This window comes from Rattus norvegicus, chromosome 5, assembly GCF_036323735.1.
Source record: "Rattus norvegicus strain BN/NHsdMcwi chromosome 5, GRCr8, whole genome shotgun sequence".
Lineage (NCBI taxonomy): Eukaryota > Metazoa > Chordata > Mammalia > Rodentia > Muridae > Rattus > Rattus norvegicus.
The window spans coordinates 154,931,787-154,946,861 of record NC_086023.1 but is presented as its reverse complement, the minus strand read 5'-3'; the positions used below and the strand labels follow the sequence as shown (position 1 = coordinate 154,946,861).

Here is a 15,075-nt window from a genome sequence, read left to right as displayed (position 1 = left end):
CAGCCCCCTGGAGGTAGAAACAAGAAGTGTTCTGGGTCATCCTTGGCTACATAGAATTTGAGGAAAGCCTGAGCTATGCAAGACCCTAATTTTTTGGTCAGTCGAGAAAATGCCTCAATCGGATTAGACTGTAGGCCATTTTCTTAGTGGTTGATGGGGAGGAGAGACCAGCCTATTGTGGGTGGGGATGCTTCAGGCTGGTGATCCTGGGTTCTATAAGCAAGCAGGTTGAGCAAGCCATGGGGAACAAACCAGTAAACGGTACCCTGGCCTCTGTTTCGGCGCCTGTCTCCAAATTAGCCCCGAGTCCCTGTCCTGACTTCCTTCAGTGATGAGCAGTGCTATGGAAGTCTAAGTCAAGCAAGCCCTTTCCCTCCAACTTGCTTGCGGTCACGGTCTTTCATCACAGCAATAGTGACCCTAACTAGAACAACAGCAGCAACAACAACAAAATGGTTGCTTGTGTCGGGAGTTCCAGCCCGAGCGACTGAGTTAAGACTCCACTTTGGGGGGGCAGAAAAAGATCCCCCTGTTTTGTCTTATGATAATTTATTTTCCACACTGTGGCCATGTGCCCACTGGACAAGCCTGGCATCCAAATCACCACCAGCCCTCGGGCTTAGAGGTGGGCTCAGGAACATTCCATCCAGAGCGGATTGCTTCCCAGAACTTGGGCAGACGACCTAAAGAAAAGAACCCATTGCCAAACAGAGGGATCTCTGGCAGTTTGATCACAGGCCTCTGAGGCATCTCGACACTGAAAGTCTGGTTGTTAGGCCGTTGCTGGTAGTTCAAACCAGTGGAGCCACCCAGACACTGCAGGACTTTGGTGTCCCGAGTGGAAGGGACCAAGCAGTTGTTGGCTGGGGAGTGATTGGTGATGGCCGTGCTAGTGGTGGGAGTGGAATAGCTACGGAGTGGGGGGCGTTCCGACTGATCCAGGTAGAGTGAGTTAGCAGCTCGCTCCAGGTAGGTGGCCGCCAGCTGAGGCAAGCTCAGCGCTTTGGGGTAGCTGCTGCTATTAAAGACATTGGTGGATCTGTCCAAGTAACTGATGCCTTTGATGAGTTGATCCAGGAAGGTAGGGCTGGATGGGCACGATGGATGGTCTGTGCAGATCAGGCAGTGAGGGCTGCTCCGATGACAAGTGGGCTTTTTGGCTACCTTGGAGCCTCTCATCAGGTGACTCGTCTCTACACACCTGGAGTTGTAGGGGCGGCCCATGCAGACTTTCCCCAAGGGAAGTCCCGGGATGGCAGAGTAGAGGGACTGCTCAGAGGGGCCCAAGTAGCTGCTGGAGGTGCTTAACTCTGTGTCACTTGGAAGATGGGCACGGGGGCCCTTGCTGTTGTTTATACTGGGGTACTGGACCCAGCCTGGAGTTGGAGGAGGGAGGGATGTGTTGTTGGGTTGGCTCAAGCGGCTGTAAGTGTTGGACCGGCTCACCTGACGTCCAGACATCTTTCTGGTCAGTTCAAGTTTCTGAGGTGTGACAGCGTTTGGTTGGCTACCTGCCAGAGAGAGTCAGGTCAGCTCCAGGTCCTTGCCACCTCCCTCTCTGATCTCCTCTCCCAGGTTTTCCTCCACTTCCCCTTGCCCTCCTCTTCTTCTAAGCTCAGGACTTCTCCAGAAAGTACAAAAGAGGGGTGAGGCCTGAGGAGAAAGATAGGCCCATCAGGGCTGGAGAGATGGCTCCCGGTTAAGGGCACCGACTGCTCTTCCAGAGGCCCTGAGTTCAAATCCCAGCAACCACATGGTGGCTCACAACCATCTGTAATGGGATCCGATGCCCTCCTCTGGTGCGTCTGGAGACAGCTACAGTGGACTTACATATAATAAATAAATAAATAAGTCTTTAGAAAAAAAGATAGGGCCATCAAAGTGACCAAGACCCCATGAGGGCATCAGGAAGAGGTGTAGGCGGATGGGGGTTGCCCTATAGAAAACATGGGGCTGCCTCTTCTTTGCACCTACATTTCTCAAATTCCAAAGCAGGGACCCCACAAAGGCCAAATGGCAGAATTTCTCATGTTGAGTGAAATAGAGACACCCAACAGCTAGCCCACAGTGGTAGCTAGCATACTTCATCGCCCCTCCCCCACCCCACCACCCTCCAGATCAGCTGTAGATGTGTCCCCTACCCTCGGTCCTTTGTCACCTCATCTATTCTTGCTGCAACCTAAGGAAAGTAGCCTTCCACTCCCAGTGACAGACACCCCTACTTCCAGCACAAAAGAGACAGAGTTCAAAAGGGCCGCCTTAGCTGCATAGTGAGTTCAAAGCCATTCTGGGCTACATGAGTCTCAAACCTTTCTGCCAAGTTGTTTGGTTCTAATCTTCCCTGACAGAGTGGGATTTCTTCCTTTGCCCCACTTGAATAGAGAGCAGTAGAGTCCCCACTCTTTCAGGTCCTGAAGTAGAGGCTTTACTAGGGACTAAAACCTAGCCAGGCAAAGAAACGCCTCCTCCTCCTCCTCTTCCTCCTCCTCTTCCTCTTCCTCCTCCTCTTCCTCTTCCTCCTCCTCTTCCTCTTCCTCCTCCTCTTCCTCTTCCTCCTCCTCTTCCTCCTCCTCCTCTTCCTCTTCCTCCTCCTCTTCCTCCTCCTCCTCCTCCTCTTCCTCCTCCTCTTCCTCTTCCTCCTCTCTTCCTCTTCTTCCTCCTCCCCCTCCCCCTCCTCCTCTTCCTCCCCTTCCTCCTCCTCCCCCTCCTCTCCTCCTCCTCCTCTTCCTCCTCCTCTTCCTCTTCCTCCTCCTCTTCCTCTTCCTCCTCCTCTTCCTCTTCCTCCTCTCTTCCTCTTCTTCCTCCTCCCCCTCCCCCTCCTCCTCTTCCTCCCCTTCCTCCTCCTCCCCCTCCTCTCCTCCCCCTCCTCTCCTCCTCCTCCTCTTCCTCCTCCTCTTCCTCCTCCTCCTCTTCCTCTTCTTCCTCCTCCCCCTCCCCCTCCTCCTCTTCCTCCCCTTCCTCCTCCTCCTCCTCTTCCTCCTCCTCTTCCTCTTCCTCCTCTCTTCCTCTTCTTCCTCCTCCCCCTCCCCCTCCTCCTCTTCCTCCCCTTCCTCCTCCTCCCCCTCCTCTCCTCCCCCTCCTCTCCTCCTCCTCCTCTTCCTCCTCCTCTTCCTCTTCCTCCTCCTCTTCCTCTTCCTCCTCCTCTTCCTCTTCCTCCTCCTCTTCCTCTTCCTCCTCCTCTTCCTCTTCCTCCTCCTCTTCCTCTTCCTCCTCCTCTTCCTCTTCCTCCTCCTCTTCCTCTTCCTCCTCCTCTTCCTCTTCCTCCTCCTCTTCCTCTTCCTCCTCTTCCTCTTCTTCCTCCTCCCCCTCCCCCTCCTCCTCTTCCTCTTCCTCCTCCTCTTCCTCTTCCTCCTCCTCTTCCTCTTCCTCCTCCTCTTCCTCTTCCTCCTCCTCTTCCTCTTCCTCCTCCTCTTCCTCTTCCTCCTCCTCTTCCTCTTCCTCCTCCTCTTCCTCTTCCTCCTCCTCTTCCTCTTCCTCCTCCTCTTCCTCTTCCTCCTCTTCCTCTTCTTCCTCCTCCCCCTCCCCCTCCTCCTCTTCCTCCCCTTCCTCCTCCTCCCCCTCCCCTCCTCCTCCTCCTCTTCCTCCTCCTCTTCCTCCTCCTCCTCTTCCTCTTCCTCCTCCTCCTCTTCCTCCTCCTCTTCCTCTTCCTCCTCTCTTCCTCTTCTTCCTCCTCCTCCCCCTCCCCCTCCTCCTCTTCTTCCCCTTCCTCCTCCTCCTCCCCCTCCCCCTCCTCTTCCTCTTCCTCCTCTTCCTCCTCCTCCTCCTCCTCCCCTTCCACTCCTCCCCCTCCCATTCCTCCTCCTCCTCCTCCTCCTCCTCCTCCTCCTCCTCCTCCTCCTACTCCTCCTACTCCTCCTCCTCCTCCATTACGCCCCATCCTGTCCCTGGCTAATGAAATCTCTGTAGTTTCTCCTTGCCCCTCTTGGGTCTCCGATACTGGTCAGTCCACCACCTCTCCTGGGATTCTCCCCAACTCCTGTGGGCTCTGCTTGAATTCTGATATTTGTTTAGTACCAACAGAGCAGTGTTTGAGCTCGCCCCACCCAGAAAACAGCTGCAAATCCCTCTCCCTGCCACAGCCCCTCAGCTGCCCTTGTCTTTTGGGTCTAAAATGGGTGGAATGTCCTGGCCTCTTCCCTGTCTGGCCCAACCCTACCTCCATCCCAACTCTAGAAAAACAAGAGACGACTGAGGGCTGCCCCAGCTCAAACCCCTTCCCTTTCCTGGTCTATGGGACCCCATTTGCCAGCCATCAGGCCAGCTCCACTCTTACCCTTTCTCTTAGGAGGTAGATGACATAGACCTCCCTGGCTCTCCACTGGGGACACCCTCTATCTGCCGCTCCAGACTGCTGGCCATGTCATAGAATCATGGAATCCTAAGGCAGTGAAGGGCCTTCTGGGGTCATTCTGACCAGGCCCCAGTCTCGGGGGCAGAAACTACTAGCAACCTTCCAGGACAGATGGGCCCTATTTTTGAACTCAGATTAATGTAACTGGTTTCCTTTTTCCTTTTTTCTTTCTTTCTCCAGTATTCTTTGTCTTTCTTGTGTTGAATTGAAAGAATTGTGTTAGCCCAGACACACCTCTGGCTGGCTACACATAACATTGCTGATCCTTTCTGTTGGGCCTCCTCCAAGGGCTGTCCTTTGGGGAACCCATTCTAGGGGACTGAGAGCAGTCAGCAGTTCTCTGCAGAGTACCTTCTGTGTGTTGGGGTTGGGAGGGAGTGTGAAGCCTCCTCAGGAACAGGTCTCGGGACTCCTTCCTGATCTCACCACCCCAACAGAGTCTGGGGCCCCAGGACTCATCCAGTGAATGAATGCAGAGCAAATGGTCCACGTCCTCCCCTGAGATCTCGTGGTATTTCCCAGGAAGAGTGTTTCTCTCCATCCCATTTACCTCACATTGAAAATACAGTTCTGGGGGTTGGGGGATTTAGCTCAGTGGTAGAGCGCTTGCCTAGCAAGCCAAGGCGCTGGGTTCGGTCCCCAGCTCCAGAAAAAAAAAAGAAAGAAAGAAAGAAAGAAAGAAAGAAAGAAAGAAAGAAAGAGAGAAAGAAAGAAAGAAAATACAGTTCTGGGTGGATCAATTAAATTTCTGACTGAGGTGAGGCAGTTTGTCCACTACCTGAACTTGGCGAAGAGAGAGTCATCCAGTCAGCTCTGGCTCCCTCACGATGTCTGAGCTTCTCTTCATGGGTTTCCCCCACTTCCCTTCCCCTCTCCTTCTAGGCTCAGGACTTCTCCAGAAAGTACAAAGGAGGATGAGAGACGAGGAGGAAGGAAGGACTATCAGAGTGTCCAAGACATGATAGGACATGTTCAAAACTTGGGATTTCAGGGGTTGGGGATTTAGCTCAGTGGTAGAGCGCTTGCCTAGCAAGCACAAGGCCCTGGGTTCGGTCCACAGCTCCGGGAAAAAAAAAAAACTTGGGATTTCAGCCCCAGCACTACAGAAAATAAAAAGAGGGGGGACTGAGGCACAGCTCAGTGAACTCTGATAAGACTTGAGTTCAAATGCCAAATCAATCTCTCTTGTAAAACATGTGTGTGTTTACGTGTTTGTGTGTATGTGTGTGTATGTGTGTATAATATATATACTTTATGTGTGTGTATATATATGTATATAATATGTATTAATATATATATACTCTTACTCTCTATATACACTATCTATACACTATATATACAATGTTTATATATGTATATTACATATGTTCTATATATGTGTATCACTACATAGATACTATAAACTTTATGTGTTTACATATAATATATGTAATGTATACTTTGTATATACAGTAATATATATATAAAATATTACTGAAGCTTAGAAGACAGTGAGCTGCCATGTGCTCTCTCTCATTTTATTTTCTGTGTGTGCTTGCCTGTGGGTATGCACACGCCTTAGTGGAGATTAGAAGATAGCTTAGAGGAGTCATTTCTCTCCTTTCACCATGTGAGAGCCAGAAACTAATCTTGGGTCGTCTGGCTTGGAAAGCAAGCATCTTTGTTCATGGATCTATCTTTCTGGCTCCCACATGTTCTCCATTCAAATCCTCTAATTAAACGTTGAATCCACACTTGGCACTTAAGTCACGCACGCTTACGTTATTGTGCTCAGCAAGCCGCAGACCACAGCAGCTTTTGCGCTGGATGGCTTCAGTGTATATCTCTTCCCATTGAGAGGACACAGATACTTTCTAGCCTCCCCAGGCTCCTGATCCAGGATATTGACCATTGGCCTAGAGCCTCTATTATTTTTTTTAAAGATTTTATTTATTGTATATGAGTACACTGTAGCTGTCTTCAGACACACCAGAAGAGGGCATCAGATCCATTACAGATGGTTGTGAGCCACCATGTGGTTGCTGGGATTTGAACTCAGGACCTCAGGAAGAGCAGTCGATGCTCTTAACCGCTGAGCCATCTCTCCAGCCCCCGGCCTAGAGCCTCTATTAAACAGACAGTTCTCCTGTGGACCACCCTCCTCAGAGCACAGCAGACACCACCATCTCAATCCAAGAGACCCTCACAATCATACCTGTTGGTGTTTCCTCATAGAAGGAAGGAACAAGGGAGAGCCATTAGACCCTCACCCAAGACTTCAGCCACCCAGCCCTTTGCTTCTCCCAGCTGCATGTGATTCTGCCCCAGGGACACGTGGACTTAGGTGAGACTAGAGTACACAAAAATAGAAGGTTAACTAAACAGAGGACACCATGCAGACAGCCGTGGGGGGTTGCCACCAATGCTGGAGTGAGATTTTTTTGGTGACATAGCTTTTAGGAGGTTACCCACGCTCCTGTACGTCGTCCCTCTCCGATGCTTCTATAAAAGCCAATCAATTCATTGGTTCATCAGTCTAATCTTGGGTGGAGTTGCTTCTTTTGGTTGGTCATTGGTACCCTATCTAGGGTGAGTAATGTTCAAGTCTCCCAGGAGATGTTAACCTATTAATTTATCTAGAGTCAGATTTTACCAGTTGCTCCTCAAATGTTCATCTTGATCAGAATAATCTCTCTCTCTCTCTCTCTCTCTCTCTCTCTCTCTCTCTCTCCTCTCTCTGTGCATGTGCGTGTGCGTGTGCATGTGTGTTAGTGTACATTCCCATGTATGTATGTACATGTTCATGTCTGTGTACGTATGTACGTTATTTGTGGGTACATGTTCATATGTGTCTATGCATGTGTGTATACATGTTCATGAGTGTGTGCATGTACATGTGTGCATGTTTGGAAGCTGGAGGCTGATGGGTAGATGTCTGGTGTCATCCTTTAACACTTCCTACTTTACATTTCATTACATTTCATCCTCTGAACCGGAAGCTTATCAATTTGTTATGGTTAGATGGCCAGCAAACCCCAGAGATCCTCCACAGTGCTGGGATCCTGGGGACCCAGACCTCAGTCCCTCACTCATTTTTTTTAAGATTTATTCATTTATTATATATAAGTACACTGTAACTGTCTTCAGACACACCAGAAGAGGGCATCGGATCTCTTTACAGATGGTTGTGAGCCACCATGTGGTTGCTGGGAATTGAACTCAGGACCTCTGGAAGAGCAGTCAGTGCTCCTAACCACTGAGCCATCTCTCCAGCCCCAGTCCCTCACTCTTGAAAGCTCTTTACCGGCAGAGACATCATGCCAGACCCTCTTCCCCTTCCTTCATCACGGATGGCTCTAAGGGTCTAGAATAGAAGAGACTAGTTACCACAGAATGTTCTCCAATGTGGGTCTAACCCATGTTTCCTAATGACCAGATCATGTATGGCAAGTCACTGTAGCCCAGTGTTCAGTTATTGAGACCAAAGAACCTTCTGCCTCTTGGTGGGAGTCAGCCAAAGCAGGGCACAGAGATGAGGGACCCAGAGGCTCCCTATGGACGAAGAGCAGTGTGAAGAACGCAGTGATCAAGGCAAGCGGTGGCCATTCTCTTTTGAGGCCTGAGCCAGGACTGGGTACAGCACTGGTCTGGGGACTGGGAGGCCAGGCAGGCGGGTAGCCAGCTGAGGGCTGGGCCTCTGGGCTGTTTGTCCAAATGGTATCCAAGCACGAAGATCACTGGCCATTTCTGGCCTGGGCACAGTAGCACTGGAAATAGCTGTAGGATTATTTCGGGAGGAATGTGCTGTTTCTCCATCTTCCCAGAAAGTCATGCCATGTCCTAGGAAGATCAGCAAAGAACCTCTATGGTGCCCCCACTCTATGAGATCCTCAGGTCAGCTGGTGACTCACAGAGACCTTCAGTCAGAAGGGGACAAGAAGGACTAAAATCCTCCTTTGCTGATGGAAGAGGGGTGGCTTTGAGATCCTAGCCCAGGTTGGACCCATGAGGGTTGAGCTGACTCCCTGCCTGGAAATACAGGAGGGGCAGCATCGGCTCTTCCCAGCCCAATCCCAAAGGCTGACCCTTATGGTACTACTACTGTATATAATCGAACCTGAGATCATTTTTGCCAGCCTCTGCCTATCCACCCTCTTATTTAGTCCCCACAGTACCCCTCTGAGGTAGGGATTTTGTTTTCCAAATGAGGTCATCGGCAGTTCAGAGAGGGAACGAGACTTGCCAACACATGCCTAGCAGGCCAGAATTAAGACCGTACCCTCTGGGTTCAGAGAGGAGATTAGAGGCTGAGGTGTGTAGGAGGAAGATGAGCGGGTCGATTTTTCATTCAGGAAAGTGACCCTGTGAATGAATCAGCTTTGGGAGGGGAGCAAAGTGACCTGGGGCTGTAATTGTACTCCACACTGAGCCCTAGCCTCTGTCATCAGCCCTGCCCTACAGCCTCTCCTGGCTTAGTACTTCAGTACTCAGTACTCCGGGAAACCACAGTGCCCAGGGTGGATGAGACATCCCACCCTGCACGGCCTGTAGCTACAGTCTCTACCCTGTGCCTCACCGGAACCACGTTCAGCCTTGGCTTCTTAGCTTCAAGACCAGACCACTTGCAAACTGTGGCCTTTCGGTTGGGTACTCTTGCCCCTCTCTCTCCTTTCTCACTTGACTCCCTTCCCCTGTCCTACCAATAACCCCACCCTTCCTGTTTCCTTCTAAACCCAAGAGGTTCCCCCTTCTCCACACTCTGCCCCTAAGCACAAATATTCCAGGCTATCTCCCTCCTCTGGGGTTCCCTCAGGATTCAGGGAGCAGCCCTTCTCCTGAGAGGACTCCTGCTCCATCAGCTGGTAGTCCGTACATTAACCCCTCACGTGCCCATGTAGTTTCTTCTGTCCCCCTGGAGGTCTGAGATGAGGGGTGGGATGTCCCTTATGTCCCTTTGTGACCCACTTTGTGGCTGTTGCAAACATCCTGCGCAAACAAATTCAGCTCAGCAGCCACATGTGTGTGACAGTGACAGCAGACAGGGACAGCTAGAGGCACGACAGTTTCAGTGCTTCCACCAGGCCTGAAGGGCATCTGTGCCCAGCCTCCGATGATGACTGCTTGGCAGTGTGCCACCCCTGAATCCCTACTTGGCATGAAGCCAGCCTGCCCGCAGCACAATAAATCTCTCCTGGGCCAGGAATTCTGCTCTCCCCACTCCCCATGCTGCCTGCAGCCTTCTACCCACCAGGGTACATGAGTCATGCACCCCTACATCCCCCAGCACCTCAAGGAAAAGGCTCCTCGTTTGTACCTACTGCCAAAAACAGTGCTTCCCCAAGCCCACATATGGCAAGTACAGGCCAGGACAGGTTCCAACTCAGGAGGTCTAGGACGGGTGGGGCTTGGCCAGGACCCCAGCCAACAGCAGCTCCCTCCTGCCAAGCTGCTCCAGGGCTTTGGAGGCAGAGCCACCAATCTGGGAGGTGTCTGGGAAATTCCCTCTAGGGGAAGATGGTCACCAATAGGTTTGTGTACATGTTGCCCTGAGAGAGGCCTGATGCAGAAGGAGGAGGAGGGTAGAGTAGAGCTGGGTAGTGCTGAACCCTGGGACAGGCAGATGAGTTGTCCAGTGTCCGTCCTCAGTCTCCTAGTCTGTGAAATGGGCAGGAAGGTGGCTAGTGAGCACGGACAGATTGCTGTAGCGGCGAATGTTTGCAAGACCTCTAGGCTAAGATCCGAGCCTCCACCAACGCACCAGCTGCTGTCAGTGATGGCCTGGAGCTAGCTGGAGCCAGTTGTTCAACATTCTGGAATCCGGTGGGCCGTTTTCTTTTGTTTGCTTGCTTCTTGCTTCCCCCCCCCCCTTTTGATAAGGTCTCAAGATGTGGTCTCTGCCTGCTGAGTACCAGGATAACAGACGTGCACCACCAGGCAGGGTGTGGTAGGCTATTCTTCAGCATGGGTAGTCTGAAGCCAAGCTCAAAGGGGACCTTCACCCCAGGAACCAGCATGTGTGACAAATTAGGACTTTCCTTTGAGATTCTGTTGCCAGCACAGCACTGGAGCAGGGGACTCTGGCCAAATGATCGCCCTTTTGAACTTGTGTTTCCTCAGCTCGGAAAACATAATCATAATGTTATAACAGACCCATGTGTTTACACACACACACACACACACACACACACACACACTCATACACACATGAGAGTGCACATACACATGTACACAAGCATACACCACACAAACATGAGTGTGCGGGCACACACACACAGAGAAACATGAGCATGCACGCGCGCGGACACACACACACACACACACACACACACACACACACACACACACACACGTCCTGGGTCCTATGCTAAGTCTTATGTGTCAGCTCATTCTTTCTCGTTCCAACCTTATAACTGGGAATAGAGTGTGTCCAGTCTGCAGCTCATGGGCTTCATGAACCTTAGGATGGCTGGGAATGTGACCTAAGACAAGACCAGAAACTTAGAACTAACTCTCTCTCTCTCTCTCTCTTTCTCTCTCTCTCTCTTTCTTTCTTTCTTTCTTCTCTCTCAATCTCTTTCTTCCTTTCTTTCTTTCTCTTCCCTCCTTCCTTCCTTTATTAAAACCTTGAGCATGGAGGCTGGAGAGACAGCTCAGTGGTTAAGAGCTCCGACTGCTCTTCCAGAGGTCCTGAGTTCAATTCCCAGCAACCACATGGTGGCTCACAACCATCTGTGATGGGATCTGACGCCCTCTTCTGGTGTGTCTGAAGACAGCTACCGTGTACTCATATACATAAAATAAATAAATCTTTTTTTAAAAAAGTGTTAATTTACACATATTCATTTATTTCATATGTGTAATGTGTGTGTGTGTGTGCACTTGTGTGTTGTGTGCATTTGTGTGTATATAGGCACGTGCATTCCACAGTACAAATGTGGAGGTCAGAGGACCACTAGAATCAGTTTCACTTTCCATCACGTAGGCTCCAGGGATTAAACACAGGTCATCAGGTACCTTTACTTTCTGAGCCATCTCCTGGGCCGTTTGTTGACCTATTTATTTTAAAATAAGGTCTCATATATCCCAAGCTAGCTTTCAGGTCACTATGCAACTAAGGATGGCCTTGAACTCCTGGTTCTCCCACCTCTAACAGGCTGGGATTAGAGGTGTGCATCACCATGCCCAGTTTTATGAGAAACTGGGGATTGAACCTGGGACTTCATGCGTGTTGGGAAAGCACTCGACCCACGGAGCAGCGTCTCCAGCCCTCACGACTTCAATTAAGGAAAGGTGGAAGCTGGGTATGGTGGCGTCCACCATTGATTCCCATCACTCTAGAAGGCAGAGGCAGGCAGATCTCCGTGAGATTGAAGTCAGCCTGGTGTACAGAGTGGGTTCAAAGACAGCCAGGGATATGAAGGGAGACCCTGTCCACAAGCCGGGGGAGCCAAGGATGGCATCTGACTTATGTGGGCAATGAGACCCCGGTGACTGGCTGAGGACTGGCAGGCTGGTGGATTCCCAAAGGACTTGGTGGTTTTCTTTAAACATTTCTGTACACTGGGGCTTCTCATGATACATTTGGATAGAGAGAGGGAGAGAGGGGGGTAGAGAGGGAAAAGAAGGAGGAGGGGTTAGAAGGAAGGGAGGAAGGACGGAAAGAAGTATGGAAGGAAGGAGGAAGGAAGGATAGAAGGAAGGAAGGATAGAAGGAAGGCGGGCAGGCAATAGGAGGAGTCAAGAGCCCCAGGTTGAGTTTGGGGTTCCAGCTTCAAGCTTCTCTTGAGCCTGGAGCCACCCTGTGACTTTCAGACAGGCGCATTCTGTGAGCCACGTGGACATTTCTAGCGGCCCTTCCAGTGCTAATGCCTTGTTGGCTAGCTGTCCTGATGGTTTTCTGCTGCTGTAACACAATGCCACAGGCTAGGTAATTTATAACCAACAGAGGTTTGCTTCTTACAGCTGAGGAGACTAGTGAAACCAAAGTTGAAATGGCAGTACAGGTGAGGCCTTCTGGCTGCATTACACCATGTTAGGGGGAGGTCCCTGTGACCACAGGTTTGAGGACAAGCCCCCCCCGTGGAGAGAAAGAGCCATGACAAGGTTTCTCTGTATGGCCCTGACTGTCCTGGAACTTGCTCCGTAAATAGACTGGTCTAGAATTTGGAGATTCAGCCTGCCCCTGCGTCCTGAGTGCTGGGAGTAAAAGCGTGCCCCACCACTGCCCCACAACCTCATCCACTCCCAATGACCTCCCAATGGTCTGACCTCCAAACACCAACATATGAATTCGGGGATTAGGTGTCCAAGACATGAAGGTGGTGGCGCCTTCAGCATAGACAGTTCTTGCTTCCTTCGAGCCACACTCACAATGGTGTGTATTAGGTGCTTATTTTCATATATCAACTTCCTGCTGAGAGCCACCAAGGCCTCAGGAGGTGCTTCTGCATCGCTGTGTCCAGTACTGATGTTAGCATGTAAGAGAGACAGAATGAACGGCTATCGAGCCATGTCCTGGAATACCGTCACTGTTGATGGCCTTGGAGTCTGTGTTGAGGTTCGTGTAAGGGATTCTGGAATCCCAACTGCTGGTTCCAGGTTGTTCTTCGTGAATCAGAAGCCTTGTACAAGGTGGCCTCCATTGTCTCACCACTGACAATCCATGAAGAGAGTTCAGAGAGCTAAAGACAGGAAACCTGCCTCAGGCTCGGTCTGGGCCTAAGTTCTGAGGTCCCCTCAGCACAGTTCAACAGAACCTGGTACCCTCGTTAGTCCTGTAGGTCCAATCAAACTCAACAAGCACTAAATCATCCTGTTTGTTATGGGAAGGCTGCTGGGTCAGGCTACCTGGGCTTGTTATCATCTCTGCTTCCTAAGCGGTAGGTGGGTGGAGGGCTTCCTGGCCAACGAGGACTTCCTCTCCTCTCCCTGCCTCCCTGAGCCTCATCCTGCTCCTTACTCAGGGTTGATATGGGGTTCCATTTTGAAGGACTCGAAACAAGTTCAACTTCTAGAAGCAGTAGCTGCCTGTAGCCCTGGCCAGCCCCACCCCCTCATTTCCCCAGCTAGCATCATCTGGTCTTTGGTTATCTTCTTTTTTTTTTTTTTTTTTTGGTTCTTTTTTTCCGGAGCTGGGGTCCGAACCCAGGGCCTTGCGCTTCCTAGGCAAGCGCTCTACCACTGAGCGAAATCCCCAACCCCTTTGGTTATCTTCTTATGCAGATTTATCCCACTCCTACCCCTGTTATACACAGCACAGCACTGATTTGCATGTATGCAAATGTTCTCTGTATTTTTGACGTTGACTGGATGCGTTATTCAGTGATTTGTTTTTCCATTCCATGGAATGCTTCTGCCAAGTGGCTATAACCATACAGGTGCCTCTAGCTGAGAGGGTTGAAGTGTTTAGTGCTGTGCTCTCCATGGGTACCACAACCCAGCCTTCTGTCCTATTCAAGCTGCTTCCAGCCATGGTTTGCACTTGCTTGCTTTTTCTTTTTTTTTTTTTTTCTTCCGGAGCTGAGAACCGAACCCAGGTCGCTTGCTAGGCCAGCGCTCTACCACTGAGCTAAATCCCCAACCCCACTTGCTTGCTTTTTGAGACAGGGTCTCATGTAGCTCAGGCTGTCCGCCAATTCCCTACGGAGCCAAGGATGGCTTTTAACTTCCGATCTTCCCGCCTCCACTTCTCTCCCACAAGTGCTGACATCACAGGTGTGCACCACCATACCTAACTCAATTTAGCCTCCATGAGTAAATTGGGAGACCTTTTAATCTCCCTCGAACACATTATAGAAAGCCCGTCGAAAATTCCTGGAGACGACTGTGGCTCTTGGGCACCCCCTGCTGGTCACTTGGATATTACATCAGAGTTGGATAATCCCAGATGCCTGTGCCAAAGGTTGTGCTCCACTTCGACTGCAATGTCTACCCTCAAGGCCATTTTAGGGACATCTAAGAATGGGGCTCTTGTAGAAAACGCTTAGCATCTCAGCTAAAGGTCAGAGTGAAAAGCAATGAGAAATTCACTTGCTGACAGCCAAAGTGGCCCATGACTGTAATCTAGCGGACAAGTGAGTGTAAGACCAGCCTGGGCTATGTAGTTATTAAAGACTGAGACCCTGTCTCAAAACCAAACAAGGGGTTGGGGATTTAGCTCAGTGGTAGAGCGCTTGCCTAGCAAGCGCAAGGCCCTGGGTTCGGTCCCCAGCTCCGAAAAAAGAACAAAAAAAAAAAAACAAAAAACAAAAAAAAAAAAAAACCAACCAACCAACCAACCAAACTAACAAAAAAACAAACAAACAAGGGGTTGTGGGTTTTAGCTCAGTGGTAGAGCGCTTGCCTAGCAAACGCAAGGCCCTGGGTTCAGTCCCCAGCTCCGAAAAAAAGAAAAAGAAAAAACAAACAAACAAACAAAATCAACCAAACCAAAAAGTGATATAGCACTCTCTGAGAGTGTAAGCATGTGAAAGGCTGGTGGGAATCAACGTGTGGCCATATCCTGGGGACATCATGCCATACCTCTGTGTGTATGTGTGCTCTATGGCTATTCACTGAATATACCCCAGGGCTTCATGCAGTGGCTGTGATCTGGGACACAGTTAGGCCTTTCCTTGGTTAGTCCCAGGATCTGTCTTTCTGAAATGCTCTGTCCTATACGTTTTTAAATTAACTTTTTGTATTTTTGTATGTATATGGGTGATTTTCCTCCATGTATATCTATCCATACATGAAAAGCCAGAAGA

At 50.4% G+C, this 15,075-nt stretch overlaps 1 protein-coding gene across 1 annotated transcript; it reads right to left on the bottom strand.

The window, feature by feature from the left end:
• Positions 1-531: 531 nt before the first annotated feature.
• 1700013G24Rikl (RIKEN cDNA 1700013G24 gene like) lies at positions 532-4,340 on the bottom strand. Its single transcript, NM_001109567.1, has 2 exons — positions 4,274-4,340; positions 532-1,511 (listed from the first exon to the last, which is right to left on the bottom strand). Exon 2 carries the CDS (start codon positions 1,459-1,461, stop codon positions 601-603), a length of 861 nt encoding a protein of 286 aa, NP_001103037.1. The 5' UTR covers positions 1,462-1,511; positions 4,274-4,340; the 3' UTR covers positions 532-600.
• Positions 4,341-15,075: the final 10,735 nt, after the last annotated feature.